Below are 16432 nucleotides of genomic sequence, written 5' to 3'. Positions count from 1 at the left end.
CAATTAAGACTTGATTGAGCTGCAGTACTTTAAAAAGGATTAGAAGAGCTGTTGAATGACTTAATTTATTAGAACTTTTTAAGTGACAGCATCTACAATTATTCAAGTGCATTTATTTTTCATGAAAAAAGGTAGAATGATTTGTTCTGATATAAATAATGTTGATGCATTAGAAATTATTTGTGTGTCTTGATTATGATTTCTGTACTTTTTGCATTAGAAGTATAATGGACTTGTATTTTTAAATAGTTGAAACTAGCACTGTGATCAAATTAAATAATGCGTTTCTTACTTTGGACTCCAGATAGGGATTCATTTGTTGATATTTTCTCTCTTCTCGCCCCCGCCAATGTAAACACTTTTCTGAAGCATATAGTTATGATAACAGCCTTTAAGGTTTATTGTCCCAGAATGGCTTTGGAGTTTAAAAAAAAAAAAATTCAGTGAGTTTGGATATAAGATTATTATTGGATGAATAATCATAACATAGGGAAACATATCAAAACATAGGGAAAACCAACATAAATAGGCTTTAAAAGACACTAGTTCTTGGTATATTCACAAAACTACCTTTGTGAATACAGCACATTAATACATCTATCATATAGCACTTTAAAATGACCAACTTTTTAGGTGCTTTTATACTGTATTCTCTCCACAATTATGTGACTTTCCAAAATTTTCCACTGAAAAAGATGTAACCTTGCAATGTGGTTTAGTATGGAACTTACTTTGCACTGTATCTGGTGGTTGAATTTTGCTTTTATTGTACTGTGGACTTGTGACTAAGGCAAATAAAACTTAAGCTCACTTAATTTAAATATCTGAAAATAACATTTAGGAAAAGGTGCAGTTTTTCTTTGCTTCAGAATGGGTTTTTATCACAAAGGAATGAGTGAGACAAATATTTGTGTTGGAACTTCTGCACAGTCGTTGAATGCTGGGAGTGAATGTTAGTGAAAATTTTTATCAAGGGAAACAAGTTTCTTTCAGGATATTCTACCAAATACTACTGAAAGGGAGAATCCTGAGCAAAACACCTGTTGGGAGAGAAGGGGAAAAGGGAAGAGGGAAGGAAGATATCTGTATCAAGAGTTTTATGCTCTGCACTGTTCCTTTGATGGATGGCAGCGGTGGCCTGAAGTTAACTTTAGGTTTTGTCTTTGTCCCTAGGGTCTGTAGGTAATGCACTGAGGAAACATTTTTTGAGCTTACTTCAAATAGTAGTCTTAGGATTTTGATAGTAGCTGAATGTTGCAATATAGTAACAATGTTTACAGTCAGTTGCAGACTTTATCATTTTAGTAGGGATGCTGAAACTCTACCCTTAGTTAAACTGGCAATTGTAACTTGGACTTGTAAAATGAAATTAACAAGCTTGTATGTAAAGAAGTAGCCTTAGGCTGGGTGCGGTGGCTCACGCCTGTAATCCCGGCACTTTGGGAGGCTGAGGCGGGTGGATTACTAGAGGTCAGGAATTCAAGACCAGCCTGACCAACATGGTGAAACCCCGTCTCTACTAAAAATAAAAAAATTAGCCAGGCATAGTGGTGCGTGCCTGTAATCCTAGCTACTCAGGAGGCTGAAGCAGGAGAATCCCTTGAACCCAGGAGGCAGAGGTTGCGGTGAGCCAAGATCGCGCCACTGCATTCCAGCCTGGGCAACAAGAGCAGGACTCTGTCTCAAGAAAAAAAAAAAAAAAAAAGTAGCCTTAGGCCCGGTGCTGTGGCTCAAGCCTGTAATCCTAGCACTTTGAGAGGCCCACGTGGGCGAATTGCCTGAGCTCAGGAGTTTGAGACCAGCCTGGGAAACATGGTGAAAACGCGTATCTACTAAAATAGAAAAAAATCAGCGGGTGTGGTGGAGTGCACCTGTATACCCAGCTACTGATAAGGCTGAGACAAGAGAATTGATTGAACCCCCAGAGGCAGAGGTTGCAGTGAGCCGAGATCGTGCCACTGCACTCCAGCCTGGGAGACAAAGTGAAACTCTTTCAAAAAAAAAGCCTCTTTTTTTTTTTTTTTTTTTTTTTTTTTTTTTGAGACGGAGTCTCCCTATGTCGCCCAGGCTGGAGTGCAGTGGCCGGATCTCAGTTCACTGCAAGCTCCGCCTCCCGGGTTCCCGCCATTCTCCTGCCTCAGCCTCCCGAGTAGCTGGGACTACAGGCGCCTGCCACCGCGCCCGGCTAAGTTTTTTTTGTATTTTTTAGTAGAGACGGGGTTTCACCGTGTCAGCCAGGATGGTCTCGATCTCCTGACCTCGTGATCCGCCTGTCTCGGCCTCCCAAAGTGCTGGGATTACAGGCTTGAGCCACCGCGCCTGGCCGCCTCTTCTTTTATGTGATATGTTGTATCCACATTTAGAAGATTCCCATGGTAGTTCTGTGAGTTTGAACACTTGAGTATAGGATAGGGCTGATGTAGGTGTATTTGAGAAAATCCCAAATAAGTTGGTGGAATGGTGAAATATTTAAGAAAGTTTTATACTCTGTAGCTAAAATGTTCAGTGTTACTACAATTATAAAATAATAGATAGAATGCAGATTTGATTTTAGAGAAGTCTTTGAAGAATTAATTTTTTTTTTTTTTTTTATTGAGACGGAGTCTCACACTGTTTCCCGGGCTGGAGTGCAGTGGCACGATCTCGGCTCACTGCAAGCTCCACCTCCCGGGTTCATGCCATTCTCCTGCCTCAGCCTCCCGAGTTGCTGGGACTACAGGCGCCCACCACCACGCCAAGCTAATTTTTTGTATTTTTTTTTAGTAGAGATGGGGTTTTACCGTGTTAGCCGGGATGGTCTCGAGCTCCTGACCTCATGATCCACCCACCTCAGCCTCCCAAAGTGCAGGGATTACAGGTGTGAGCCACTGCGCCCGGCCTTTTTTTTTTTTTTTTTTTTTGGAGACAGTCTCGCTCTGTCGCCCAGGCTGGAGTACAGTGGCATTCTCTCGGCTCACTGCAACCTCTGCCTCTCGGGTTCAAGTGATTCTCCTGCCTCAGTCACCTGAGTAGCTGGGATTACAGGCGCGTGCCACCACGCCTGTCTGATTTTTTTGTATTTTTAGAAGAGATGGGGTTTCCCTATGTTGGCCAGGCCGGTCTCGAACTCCTGACCTCAGGTGATCTGTCCATCTTGGCCTCCCAAAGTGCTGGGATTACAGGCATGAGCCACCACACCCAGCCAAAATATATATTCCTTCTAAAATCTTGAAAAATAACTACAAAGCAAATTACCCTTAGTCATACTTCTCAGGGATAAGCAGCATTTGGTATAATTTCAGTCCTAGACACACACATAGATACAGAGTTAATATATTTTCTGTAACATTTTTTGTCCTGATTTATTTCACTAAATGTAATTTTGAAAACACTTTTCCTTGTCATTTTTAAACATTTTTAATGGCCGTGTAATATTCTGTTGTATGACATTCCGTAATTATTTTTCCACTGTTGGGCATGGAGGTTGTTCTAGTTTTTGCTATGAATAAACTGTAAGAACATAAATAATGCAAAAATCTTTGCATTAAAATGTTTTCTCAGGCTTTTGGAAGTGGAATTACTGGATCAAAGGATAAGAACCTTTTGTAAAGTTCCAGGTACATATTGTCCGATTGCTACAATATTTCTTTTCTTTTTTTTGAGATGGAGTCTTACTCTGTCACCTAGGCTGGAGTGCAGTGGCATGATCTTGGCTCACTACAACCTCCGCCTTCCAGGGTCAGGCGATTCTTGTGCCTCAGCCTCCTGAGTAGCTGGAATTACAGGCGCCTGCCACCTTGCCTGGCTAATTTTTGTATTTTTAGTAGAGATGAGGCTTCACCATTTTGGCCAGGCTGGTCTGGTCTTGAACTCCTGACCTCAAGTGATCCATGTGCTTCAGCCTCCCAAAGTGCTGGGATTACAGGCATGAACCACTGCTCCCGGCCAGATTGTTACCATATTTCTGCATCGCAGTTTACTCCCCTGATTTAAACCAATCTAAATAGACTACTCTGATAAGAGTTTGGGTTTTTTTTTTTTTCTTCTTGTTTCCATGTACAGCGTTAATCTGATAAGAGTTCTTGATGTCTTATACTTTAAAAGATAATAAATGATAGGATATCCACTTGGGAATTAAATGTTTTATAATTGTTGAAAGTTTAGCATTTAATGTTTTCTTTCAATTGTAACAGTTAATTTTACTGAGGGTGATAGATGTTACAAATAGCTGTGTGGATGAAGAAGTAAAAGAGTAAAACCAAAATGACAGTGATTTTAATAAATGCAAACTTAGTATATTGTTGGTTAGAACTTGTGAGAATGCGCTAAAAACAGATTTTTTTTGTGGTCAGGAGAAACCAGGACAGATACTTAAGAGTGAAAGTGGGTAATGGATTCAATAAACTTTATAAAGCAGTAATTGCAGCACAATGACTTGTTCTATTTGTGGCTAGCTATAGGTAGGGAACCTCTTCATGAAGCTGAATGCTAATGATGCCTCTATAAAGCCACACCTGAAATACTTTACAGGACTGTCTTCCTTTAGGTAACCTAGAATCTCAAGATTAAGTTAAGGAAGTGGTTTTAAAGAGTGAAGAACAAATTGTGCTACTAGCCTCTTTGCCTTCCCCTTTTTATTTTCATCTCTTAAAACATTTAACAGCGTATAGTGATTGGCCAGAAAACAGTAAGGTAAAAAGCCATTGTCCTAAGTGTTTGAAAGGCAAGGACAGAGTAATTATTTAGTATGAGTGATTGTCTCTAGCCAGAGTGGTGAGTAAATACAAGAGCAAATTTAGGAGTATGTAAGCTGATGAAACCGGGAAAGACAGAAATAAATTAGATCTTAGTATTTTCGGTACTAATTAGGTTAAAATGAAATGATTTGAAATGAGTTTTGTTTTTAAAAATACTTAACTGTTCTTTATTGACTTTTTTTTTTTTTGAGATGGAGTTTTGCTCTTGCTGCCCAGGCTAGTGTGCAATGGCACGATCTCGGCTCACCACAACCTCCGCCTCCCGGTTTAAGTAATTATCCTGTCTCAGCCTCCTGAGTAGCTGGAATTACAGGCATGTGCCACCACAGCTAATTTTTTGTATTTTTAGTAGAGAGAGGGTTTCTCCACGTTGGTCAGGCTGGTCTCGAGCTCACGACCTCAGGTGATCCACCCGCCTCGGCCTCCCAAAGTGTTGGGGTTACGGGTGTGAGCCATCAGCTTCTTTACTGACTTTTTAAAAATAATTCCTAAATCAGGTATTATCCATATAATTAAAATATTTTAGACTGGGCACGGTGGCTTACGCCTGTCATCCCAGCACTTTTGGAGGCCTCGGAGGGTGGATCACCTGGGGTCAGGAGTTCGGGACCAGCCTGGCCAGTATGGTAAAACCCCATCTGTACTAAAAATACAAAATTAGCTGGGCATGGTGGTATGCCTGTAATCCCAGCTACTTGGGAGGCTGAGGTGGGAGAATTGCTTAAACTTGGGAGGCAGAGGCTGCAGTGAGTCGAGATTGAGCTGTTACACTCCAGCCTAGACAACAGAGTGAGACCCTGTCTCAAAAAAAAAAAATTTTACAAATCAGCTCGCAGGTCTCAGTATTATTAGATGTGGTCTTTGACCTCTGTTTCAATTTTTAAAACAGTTGATCAGAATAAAAATACATACTGAGTCAGAATTTAGATTTTGCCTAAGAACCAGACTGGAGAGACTTTGATTTAGTTAAATAAGGAATATTTGTTTCTTAAATTGATAGCTTTGATCTTTAAACACTATAGATGACTGTCATTTTTTTTTTATTATGGCTGTTGGTATTTGGCGAAATGGTGTATATTTTTATCAAGCAAGTGAAAATATAAATCAAGGTATTAGTTGCTTAAATGGTAGGTTTGGAGTGACCTGCAATATTCTGTTGAATTACATGGTTTCAAAAGTTTATACATTTTTAATGACTTGACAGTTAAATTTCTTTGTGTCTTAAACCTTTTGATGATTCCAGAAAATATGAGTTAATTGAACTATTAACTATTTCATTGCTTTTATTGTAATAGTTTTCTGGACCAGGATTTCCAATACCAGGATTATTGTTATTTTTTAAAATTGGAATAGACCATGTTAAATAGAATACATACAATAGGCAGTATAGATCATTAGATATTTTGCTCATTTCAGTCATCGTCACCAGATCATTTATTTTTTATTTTTATTTTTATTTTTTTTGAGACGGAGTCTCGCTCTGTCGCCCAGGCTGGAGTGCAGTGGCCGGATCTCAGCTTACTGCAAGCTCCGCCTCCCGGGTTTACGCCATTCTCCTGCCTCAGCCTCCCGAGTAGCTGGGACTACAGGAGCCCGCAACCTCGCCCGGCTAGGTTTTTTTTTGTATTTTTTAGTAGAGACGGGATGGTCTCGATCTCCTGACCTCGTGATCTGCCCGTCTCGGCCTCCCAAAGTGCTGGAATTACAGGCTTGAGCCACCGCGTCCGGCCACCAGATCATTTATTACTACAGCATTAAAATAGACCATTGACTTCAGTTTTGCTTTGTACTGTTGATAGAGATAATGTATTAAAGTGCTTATAACGATGTCTAGTACATATGAAGTGTCTTTATTATTACTTATTGCTACCTGTTTTTGGAGGTGTTAATGAGAAGACTAAGAAGGAAAACTAGAAACAAGATGTCAGGGTTGATAAACCTGAAAATTGGATGATTGACGTTTGGACATTTCATCTGTATATATGGAAGAAAAAACTTCCAGAATGGTAAAAGCTATTGAAATGGGCTGGGCAAGGTGACTCACGCTTATAATCCCAGCACTTTGGGAGACCGAGGCGGGCAGGTTGCCTGAGCTTGGGAGTTTGAAACCAGCCTGGGCAACATGGCAAAACCCTGTTTCTACTAAAAATACAAAAAATTAGCCATGCTTGGTGGCAGGTGCCTGTAATCTCAGCTACTCAGGAGGCTGAGGCAGAAGAATTGCTTGAACCTGGGAGGCGGAGGTTGCAGCGAGCCAAGATTGCGCCACTGCACTCCAGCCTGGGTGACAGAGCGAGACTCTGTCTCAAAAAAAAAAAAAAAAAAAAAGCCGGGCGCGGTGTCTCAAGCCTGTAATCCCAGCACTTTGGGAGGCCGAGACGGGCGGATCACGAGGTCAGGAGTTCGAGACCATCCTGGCTAACATGGTGAAACCCCGTCTCTACTAAAAAATACAAAAAACTAGCCGGGCGAGGTGGCGGGCGCCTGTAGTCCCGGCTACTTGGGAGGCTGAGGCAGGAGAATGGCGTAAAAACCCGGGAGGCAGAGCTTGCAGTGAGCTGAGATCCGGCCACTGCACTCCAGCCTGGGCGACACAGCGAGACTCCGTCTCAAAAAAAAAAAAGAAATGAAAGCATGTCTCTGAACATGATATACTGAATATAGAATTGGAAGCAAGGAGCATTAACTCTTCCCCCCGTAATATATAGTATATATGCATTGTAATATATTTGGGAAATACAGGAACACATGTAGAAAAAGTTGTCTTACTACCTAGAGATAACCACATATAATGTGTTTTCTTTTTTTGAGAGATAAAGTATACACACTAAAAATGTTATACATGCAGTCTGAAGTAAGTTAATATTTGTGTCATAGTCCATCTTCTTAGTATCTGTTTCCTTCATATATCTCATATTCCTCCCTTATCAAATCAGGAAAAACTCTTAAATCTATTGCTTACATTTGACTTAGCTGTTAATGAGGCCTCATTTTGTTGTTAGAACAAGCATATTTTAAATTTCTCTAATATGGGAAGAAAGGAATGGTCACATCCATTAAAGAAGCAGGTCTTTGGTTCTGGTTGGGGAAGGAAGTGATGTTTTTAAGACCACATTCAACTGAGGAATATTTTGTTTTTGCCTTAAGTGGGTCTTTTTGTCTTGACTTCACTCTGGTTTTGTGGGAGTTTGTGGTCCTTGTTATGTGGAAATAGTTGGTCCTAGTACAGTATGTTTGATCTTTAACAATGTTTTAGTTAAGATATACATATGTTACTTAACATTGTTTTGAAGGCATATCTTTTTCCCCCACATTTTAATACCTGAAATCAGGATGCTGCTTTAATTTGATGACATAGTAAAAATGGCTTGTAGTGATACATAATTGTGGTACTACTTAAAATCTGTGGTATGACAGCAGATCAGTAAAATGTACTAATTACAGATTCCCATTATGTGACATGCTGAAGCCTCCTTAAGCTTCATATGCCTTCCTATGGTAGTGAATTTTGATAATTGAATAAGTATATCAATGTGTCCTTTTTATTCATAATTAGAGCAAACATTTACTATGTGCCAGGCACTGTTCTGGCCGGGCACAGTGGCTCACGCTTGTAATCCTGGTACTTTGGGCGGCTGAGGTCAGGAGTTCGAGACCAACCTGGCCAACATGGTGAAACCCCGTCTCTACTAAAAATACAAAAATTAGCTGGGCATGGTGTTGGGTGCCTGTAATCCTAGTTACTCAGGAGGCTGAGGCAGGAGAATTGCTTGAACCCAGGAGGTGGAGGTTGTGATGAGTTGAAATCATGCCACTGCACTCCAGCCTAGGTGATGGAGCAAGACTCTGTCTCAAAAAAAAGGATCGGAGTTTTGTTTTGTTTTTTTTTTTGACAGAGTTTCACTGTTGTCCAGGCTGGAGTGCAGTGGCACGATTTCGGCTCACTGCAACCTCCGCCGCCTGGGTTCAAGCAATTCTCCTGGCTCAGCCTCCCAAGTAGCTGGGATTACAGGCATGCACCACCAAACCCGGCTAATTTTGTATATTTAGTAGAGACGGGGTTTCTCCATGTTGGTCAGGCTGGTCTTGAACTCCCGACCTCAGGTGATCCGCCTGCCCCCTCCACCCCCGGCCTCCCAGAGTGCTGGTATTACAGGCTTGAGCCACTGAACTGGGCCATGTACTCGGATTTAAAAAAAAATTTTGAGGGGCAGGGATGGGTGCAAATCTGGCTTTCAGGGATCTATTTCTGGAGTTTGTAGGCTGTATCCTGTTTTCAGAGGGGTAAAATAATTGATTTCTGTTCTGTTTGCATTTTAAGATGGTGATGGAATTTCCTGACAATGTGTTAAATCTCGATGGACATCAGAATAATGGTGCACAGCTAAAGCAGTTCATTCAGGTAATAGTTTTTTCAATCAGTGTTTTTTTTTGTTTTGTTTTTTGTTTTGTATTTATGTATACTTATGTAGGTATGTTTTTTATTTTAATTTCTTTAAAAATTGTTAACAGGCTGGGTGCAATGGCTCATGTCTATAATCCTGGTAATTTGGGAGTCCGAGGCCTGTAGATCACTTGAGCCCAGGAGTCAAGACCAGCTTGGGGAACATGGCAAGACCCCATCTCTTGGCATGAGTCTGGGGTTTACATTTCTTCTCTCCTGAGTCTTCCCTTGGGTCTGCATGTGCGGTGGCCTGCCAGCAGTTGGAAGAGGCCGCATATCCATTGTGTTTGCTGGAGTGGTGCACATGCTCATTTGAGGCGTTTTTCTCTTATCAGTGGACTGTTCCAGAGGAAAGTAAAAAACTAGTTAACCTCAATCAGTGTTTTTAATGGTGTATGCGTATTTTAAAGACTCATTTAAAATTCAGCTGTATTAGTTTTATATAGGGTTCTCTAGGTCTTAATATTGCACTGAAATTGCTCTTTTACCATTGCTGTAGTAAGCATACATATTTACTTACCTGATTTATGTAACTGCCATGTGAAAAAGAATTGGTGGTGGTGTGTTAATATTTTACATGTCCATAAGACTTTCATTTTAAAACCAGGCCATCTTTCCTAGTTTTTAAAAGATAAGGTATATAATTTTTCATTAAAAACTTGTTGGTTTTCTGCTGTAGTAATTGTTTTGTTGAGACAAAATAATCCTATATTATGAACTTTCTGATGTTTATTTAATTCCTGAGAAATATAGTACTTTATAAATACACTTAAATGCAATATACAGTTATCCCTCAGTATCCGTGGGGGATAGTTCAAGGATCCCTATGCAAACCAAAATCCACAATGCTCAAGTCCCTTATAGAAAATGGTGTAGTAAGGGCTGGGCATGGTGGCTCATGCTTGTAATCCCAGCACTTTGGGAGGCCAAGGCAGGTGGATCACTTGAGTTCAGTAGTTGGGCAACATGGCAAAACCCTGTCTCTACAGAAAATGCAAAAACGTTGGGCGGACATGGTGGCATGTGCTTGGGGTCCCAGCTATTCAGTAGGCTCAAGTGGGAGGATCTCTTGAGCCCAGGAGGCAGAGGTTATAGTCACCTGAGATCGCATCACTGCACTCCAGCCTGGGCAATAGAGTGAGACCTTGTCTCAGAAAAAAATAAGATGTATATTTGCATATAACCTCTGCACATCCTCCCATATACTTTAAAGCATATTTTGATTACCTATGGTACCTAATACAATGTAAATGCTGTGTAAATAGTAGTTATAGTACATCATTTAGGGAATAATGACAAGGAAGAAAAGTCTGTACGTGTTTAGTACAGATGCCACCATCCTTTTTTTCCCCTCAAATATTTTCAATCCTTGGTTGGTTAAATTCACAGATGTAGAACCCGTGGATACAGAGGGCTGACTATAATTAAGATATTGGAAGATGACTTGTTAGTTTACTTCAGAACTCTTATTTCTACTTTTAGAGAAAACTTTGAATGGAAGGGTAATGGTAAATGTGAGAAAATGCTTCTTGGGAATTATCCTACTTTCCTATCTGTTTTTGGTAAATCTGGAAGTGTTAACTGCAGTTAACTATAACTCTGTCAGGTAGAAGTTACTTACTAGAGTTTGCTCATTTATCTGCAACAGTAGCTCTCAGTTATTTTTCTACCTTGTCATAACCAGCAGATACCATTCATAAGCAGCAGCATGCTAGTTCCTCACTTCCCTACATAGGGAAGATAGGCCGTGTTTTCTCCCACTAATCCGTAATACACCTGGTCATACCTCCAGATTGGGAATTGCTGCTCCACATGATTACCATCCTAACCTGAGTCCTGTAGCTAAACATAGTGATAGTAAGTGTGTTGTTAAAAGTTGTAAAAACAGAACAAAACAAAAAAAGAAAACAGGTCAGGCTTGGTGGCTCACGCCTGTAATCCCAGCACTTTGGGAGGCTGAGGCAGATGGATCACAAGGTCAAGAGATCAAGACCATCCTGGCCAACATGGTGAAACCCCATCTCTACTAAAAATACTAAAATTAGCTGGGTGTGGTGGTACATGCCTGTAGTCCCAGCTACTCTGGAGTCTGAGGCGGGAGAATCACTTGAACCCAGGAGGCAGAGGTTGCAGTGAGCTGAGATTGTGCCACTGCACTCCAGCCTGGCGACAGAGCGAGACTCAGTCTCAAAAAACAAAAACAAACCAACCAAAAAAAAAGGTGTAGCTGTATTGTCCTTTTTTTTTTGTAATAGGACTGGCCTAATAGTCACTGAACCAGCCCTACATTTCCAGATGCAGGACTGCTTTTTGGCATACTAAGCAAAATCATTTACCCTAGATTCTAGAGGAAGGGGGTTTGTGGCGCAAACTCCGTACAACATGGACAAGGCTGACTACGTTGCCTTTCTGACTCAGTTGCAGGTAGAGCTGGTAAACCCTTTCCAGGTTGTACTTACTGCACGAGGATAGGAACCAGTAGTAGTGAAAGTGTAATTTTATGTCTTTTTAAAGGACACTCCTTCATTTTCTTTCCCTCTTTCAGCGACATGGTATGCTTAAGCAACAGGATCTAAGTATTGCCATGGTGGTGACATCACGCGAAGTCCTGAGTGCACTTTCTCAGCTTGTCCCATGTGTTGGTTGTCGTCGCAGTGTGGAACGCCTCTTTTCCCAGCTTGTAGAGTCTGGAAATCCTGCTCTTGAACCCCTAACAGTAGGGCCCAAGGGAGTCCTGTCTGTAACTAGAAGCTGCATGACTGATGCAAAGAAGCTTTATACATTATTTTATGTACATGGGTAAGTATAATCAATTAGGAGAAAATGGGTTTGTTAAAATTTGAAACAGCTTGGTGACAGTGGCAGCTTATTTTCTTGAAGGAAAGATTGAGTCTAATTTAATGATTTTATTACTGTGTAGCAATGAATGTAAAGTTGCCACTCTCCACATGGGGAGAAGCAGACAGTAAGCAAATACGTACTTTGTCAGGGATGATAAATTAGAAAAACCAGTAAGGGAGGTAGAGAATGGAGCAGGGGTAGAATTATTGTGGAGGGTGGTCAGGAGAGGCCTCCCTAATAAAATGAATATAGACTTGAATGAAGTGAGCAAGCAAATCTTATAGAAAACTGGGGGAAGGCAGAGAAGGAACAGCTAGTGTAAAGGTTCTGAGGTTGGGGTTTTATTGGCATGTTTGAGGAATAGTAAGGAAGTCATTGTGGCTGGAGCCAGATGAATGAAGGGAACAGTAATAAAGGTGGGGTCAGCAGAGTAATAAGGCCAAGCGCGGTGGCTCACGCCTGTAATCCCAGCACTTTGGGAGGCTGAGGCGGGCAGTTCGAGACCAGCCTGACCAACGTGGTGAAACCCCGTCTCTACTAAAAATACAAAAATTAGCCGGGCGTGGTGGTGCGTGGCTGTAATCCCAGCTATTCAGGAGGCTGAGGCAGGAGAATCACTTGAACCCAGGAGGCAGAGGTTACAGTGAGCCGAGATGGTGCCATTGCACTGCAGCCTGGGCAACAAGAGCGAAATTCCATCTCAGAAAAAAAAGAGTGGCTGGGCGTGGTGGCTCACGCCTATAATCCCAACACTTTGGGAAGCCTAGGCAGTTGGATTGCCTGAGCTCAGGAGTTCAAGACCAGCCTGGGCAACACGGTGAAACCGAGTCTCTACTAAAAATACAAAAAATTAGCCAGGCATGGTGGTGGGTGCCTGTAATCTCACCTACTCGGGAGGCTGAGGCAGGAGAATCGCTCAAACCCAGGAGGCAGCAGTTGCAGTGAGCTGAGATCGCGCATTGCCCTCCAGCCTGGGCAACAAGAATGAAACTCCATCTCAAAAAAAGAAAAAAAAAGGAGTAATAAAAGGTCCAGTCATATTTTTATTTTTTTCAGGTGGAGTTTCGCTATTGTTGCCCAGGCCAGAGTGCAGTGGCGTGATCTCGGCTCACTGCAACCACTGCCTCCTGGGTTCAAGTGATTCTCTTGCCTCAGCCTCCCAATTAGCTAGGATTACAGGTGGCCACCACCATGCTCGGATTTTTTTTGTATTTTTTAGTAGAGACAGGGTTTCGCCATGTTGGCCAGGTTGGTCTTGAACTCCTGACCTCAGGCGATCTGCCCACCTCAGCCTCCCAAAGTGCTGGGATTACATGCGTGAGCCACCGTGCCCAACTGAGGTCTTTTGTTTTTACTCTGAGTGAGGTGAGCTTTGGGAAGGTTTTGAGCAGAAGAGCGGCATAGGCTGATGAAATTTGGCTTACTTTGACCTCTGTATTGAGAATGAATAATGGCCATGGGGGTAGTGAAAAATGGTTATAAAGAATCCTGGATATATTTTGAGGAATGAGCCAATGGGATTTTTTGAATAGATTGGTTGTGAGGGAGGGCATCAAAAATGATTCTCAGATTTGTGATATGAAGAATGGACAAAAGGCCTTGCGTGGTTGCTCACACCTGTAATCCCAGCACTTTGGGAGGCCGATGCAGGCAGATCACCAGAGGTCAGGAATTTGAGACCAGCCTGGCCAACATGGTGAAACCCCATCTCTACTAAAAATACCAAAATTAGCCGGGAGTGGTGGCAGTCGCCTGTAATCCCAGCTACTCGGGAGGCTGAGACAGAATTGCTTGAACCCAGGAGGCGGAGGTTGCAGTGAGCCAAGATCGTGCCACTGCACTCCAGCGTGGGCAACAGAGCGAGACTGTCTCAAAAAAAAAAAAAAAAAATGGACAAATAGTTTCCATTTACTGCGATGGACAAGACTGGGGAGAAATGTAACAGAGCTCATCTTTGGGTGTGCTAAGTTTGAGATAGCAATTAGACATCTAAGTAGAATTCAGAGAGGTCTGGGTTAGAGCTGTAAATTTGTCTCATTTAGTGAATATAAATAGGAAAAGAAGGAGAGGTCTGAAAAGTAAACCCTGAGGCTTTCCTATTTAGAGATGGTAGTAGGGACTTTTGATATTTACTGTGCCTGGACTTGGGAAAACAAGCCTTGGAGTGTTTTTGAACAGAGGAATGATATAATCTGATTCATGTTTTAAAAGGATCACTCTGGCTGCTGAGTGAGGCCTGGAATGTAAAGGGCAGAAGGTGACGGCAAGGAGACAATTTTAGGAGGCCAGCTATTGGCAGTTAACTAAGCTAGAGATTGGTGGGTTGCACAGGGATGATAATGGTAGAGGTGATAAGTGATCTGATTCTAGGCTGGGCATGGTGACTCACACCTGTAATCCCAGCACTTTGGGAGGCCGAGGCAGGCGGATCACCTGAGGTCGGGAGATCAAGACCATCCTGGCTAACAGTGAAACTCCGTCTCTAATAAAAAAAATACAAAAAAATTAGCCAGGCGCCGTGGCAGGTGCCTGTAGTCCCAGCTACTTGGGAGGCTGAGGCAGGAGAATGGCGTGAACCCGGGAGGTGAAGCTTGCAGTGAGCTGATATTGCGCCACTGCACTCCAGCCTGGGGGACAGAGCAAGACTCCATCTCAAAAAAAAAAAAAAAAAAAGAAGGGATTTGATTCTAGATTGGTTAAATTTTATTCAGCTTTTATTCTTTTTTTTTTTTGAGACAGAGTCTCACTCTGTCTCAAGCTGCAGTGCAGTGGTGCAATCTTGGCTCGTTGCTACTTGCACCTCCCTGGTTCAAGTGATTCTTGTGCCTCGGCCTCCCGAGTAGCTGGGATTACAGGCGTGCACCACCACATCTGTCTAATTTTTGTATTTTTCTTTAGTAGAAATAGGGTTTCTCCATGTTGGCCATGCTGGTCTCTTAACTTGTGGCCTCAAGTGATCCACTGGCCTCAGCCTCCCAAAGTGCTAGGATTACAGGTGTGAGCCATGCCTGGCTTCATTTTAAAATTTTCTGTAGAGATGAAAATTTTGATGTTACCCAGGCTGGCTTTGAACTCCTGACCTGAAATGATCCTCCTACCTCAGCCTTCCAAAGTGCTGGGATTATAGGCATGAGCTACTGTACCAGGCCTGATTCTAGATACATTTAAAAGGTAGAATTGACAAAGTTTGCTCATTGGTTGGATGGAGGGTGAGGATAGTAGTAGTGTGTATTCTGTATTTGCATAAAATTTCTGTTGATGACTCCTCTTCAAGGATGTATTGTGTTTACGTATTGTTTTGTGGAGTTTTTATATATTTTTTACAGACATGGGGTCTCACTATGTTGCTGAGGCTGGCCTCAAACCCTTGGGCTTAAGTGATCCTTTCACCTCGGCTTCCCAGATAGCTGGGACTGCAGGTGTGTGCTTCTGCAACTGGTGTATTTACATAATGGCTGGGCAAGGGAAGATGGCTGAGAGTCAGTTAGCAGTCAGTGTTGAAATACTTGAGTGCCAGGCACACTGCTAGATACAGTGGGGATAGAGAAAAGTGGTGTTTTGTTTTGTTTCGTTTTGAGACTTCTCTCTAAAAGACAGTAAATAGAGGTTTTAAAATTTGAAAGAAAAATGAATTAAACCCTTAATACGTTTTATTTTTAATTAGGTCCAAACTAAATGATATGATAGATGCTATTCCAAAAAGTAAGAAGAATAAGAGATGTCAATTGCACTCCTTAGATACGCACAAGCCAAAACCTTTGGGGTAAGTAGAATTGAATAACAAGAGGCTTTGTGATTGTTAAGATTATATATTTGATCATATTTAGTAAAAGAAATGCACTGTTTGCTTTAATTCATTAATTGATTATACTCTATGACATAGGTCAAAATAAATAGATTCTCTTGTTATGTTGGCCATTTTGCATTGATATATATAAAGTCTCAATGTAGATCTGATTAAACAAATTTTTTTATGTTAAAATATGTTTTAGAGGAGGAAGGTTGAAGTCTTTTTTTGTTTGTTTGTTTTGAGACAGAGTCTCCCTGTGTTGCCCAGGCTGGAGTGCAGTGGCGTAATCTTGGGTTACTGCAACCTCCGTCTACCCGGTTCAAACGATTCTCCTGCCCCAGCTTTCTGAGTAGCTGGGACTACAGGTGTGTGCCACCACGCCTGGCTAATTTTTGTATTTTTAGTAGAGATGGAGTTTCACCCTGTTGGCCAGGCTGGTCTTGAACTCCTGGCCTGTGGTGATCCGCCCGCCTCAATCTCCCAAAGTACTGGGATTACAGGTGTGAGGCACCACGCTCGGCTGGCTGAAGTCTTTATGGAAATGTATACAGCTAATATTAACGTTTTCGAAGTAATGGTAATCATTCTTTGATCTACAGAATAGTCATAATGTATAAATTA

The 16432-nt window shown here is 41.8% G+C and overlaps 2 protein-coding genes across 6 annotated transcripts in view; one reads left to right on the top strand and one right to left on the bottom strand.

Moving 5' to 3' along the window:
- Positions 1 to 16432, bottom strand: part of CA4 (carbonic anhydrase 4) — a 311698-nt gene that overhangs the window by 127435 nt on the left and 167831 nt on the right. The window lies entirely within an intron of this gene.
- Positions 1 to 16432, top strand: part of GGNBP2 (gametogenetin binding protein 2) — a 52642-nt gene that overhangs the window by 2070 nt on the left and 34140 nt on the right. For all 5 annotated transcript variants that reach the window (XM_050764595.1, XM_050764597.1, XM_050764599.1 and 2 more), the window contains 3 exons: positions 9058 to 9138; positions 11726 to 11979; positions 15686 to 15784. In XM_050764595.1, the coding sequence (XP_050620552.1) occupies positions 9058 to 9138; positions 11726 to 11979; positions 15686 to 15784 (434 nt within the window). The remainder of the gene's footprint in view (positions 1 to 9057; positions 9139 to 11725; positions 11980 to 15685; positions 15785 to 16432) is intronic.

This window comes from Macaca thibetana, chromosome 16, assembly GCF_024542745.1.
Source record: "Macaca thibetana thibetana isolate TM-01 chromosome 16, ASM2454274v1, whole genome shotgun sequence".
Taxonomy (NCBI): Eukaryota; Metazoa; Chordata; class Mammalia; order Primates; family Cercopithecidae; genus Macaca; species Macaca thibetana.
The sequence above is the reverse complement of the archived record's forward strand: the minus strand, read 5'-3'. Positions and strand labels throughout refer to the sequence as shown.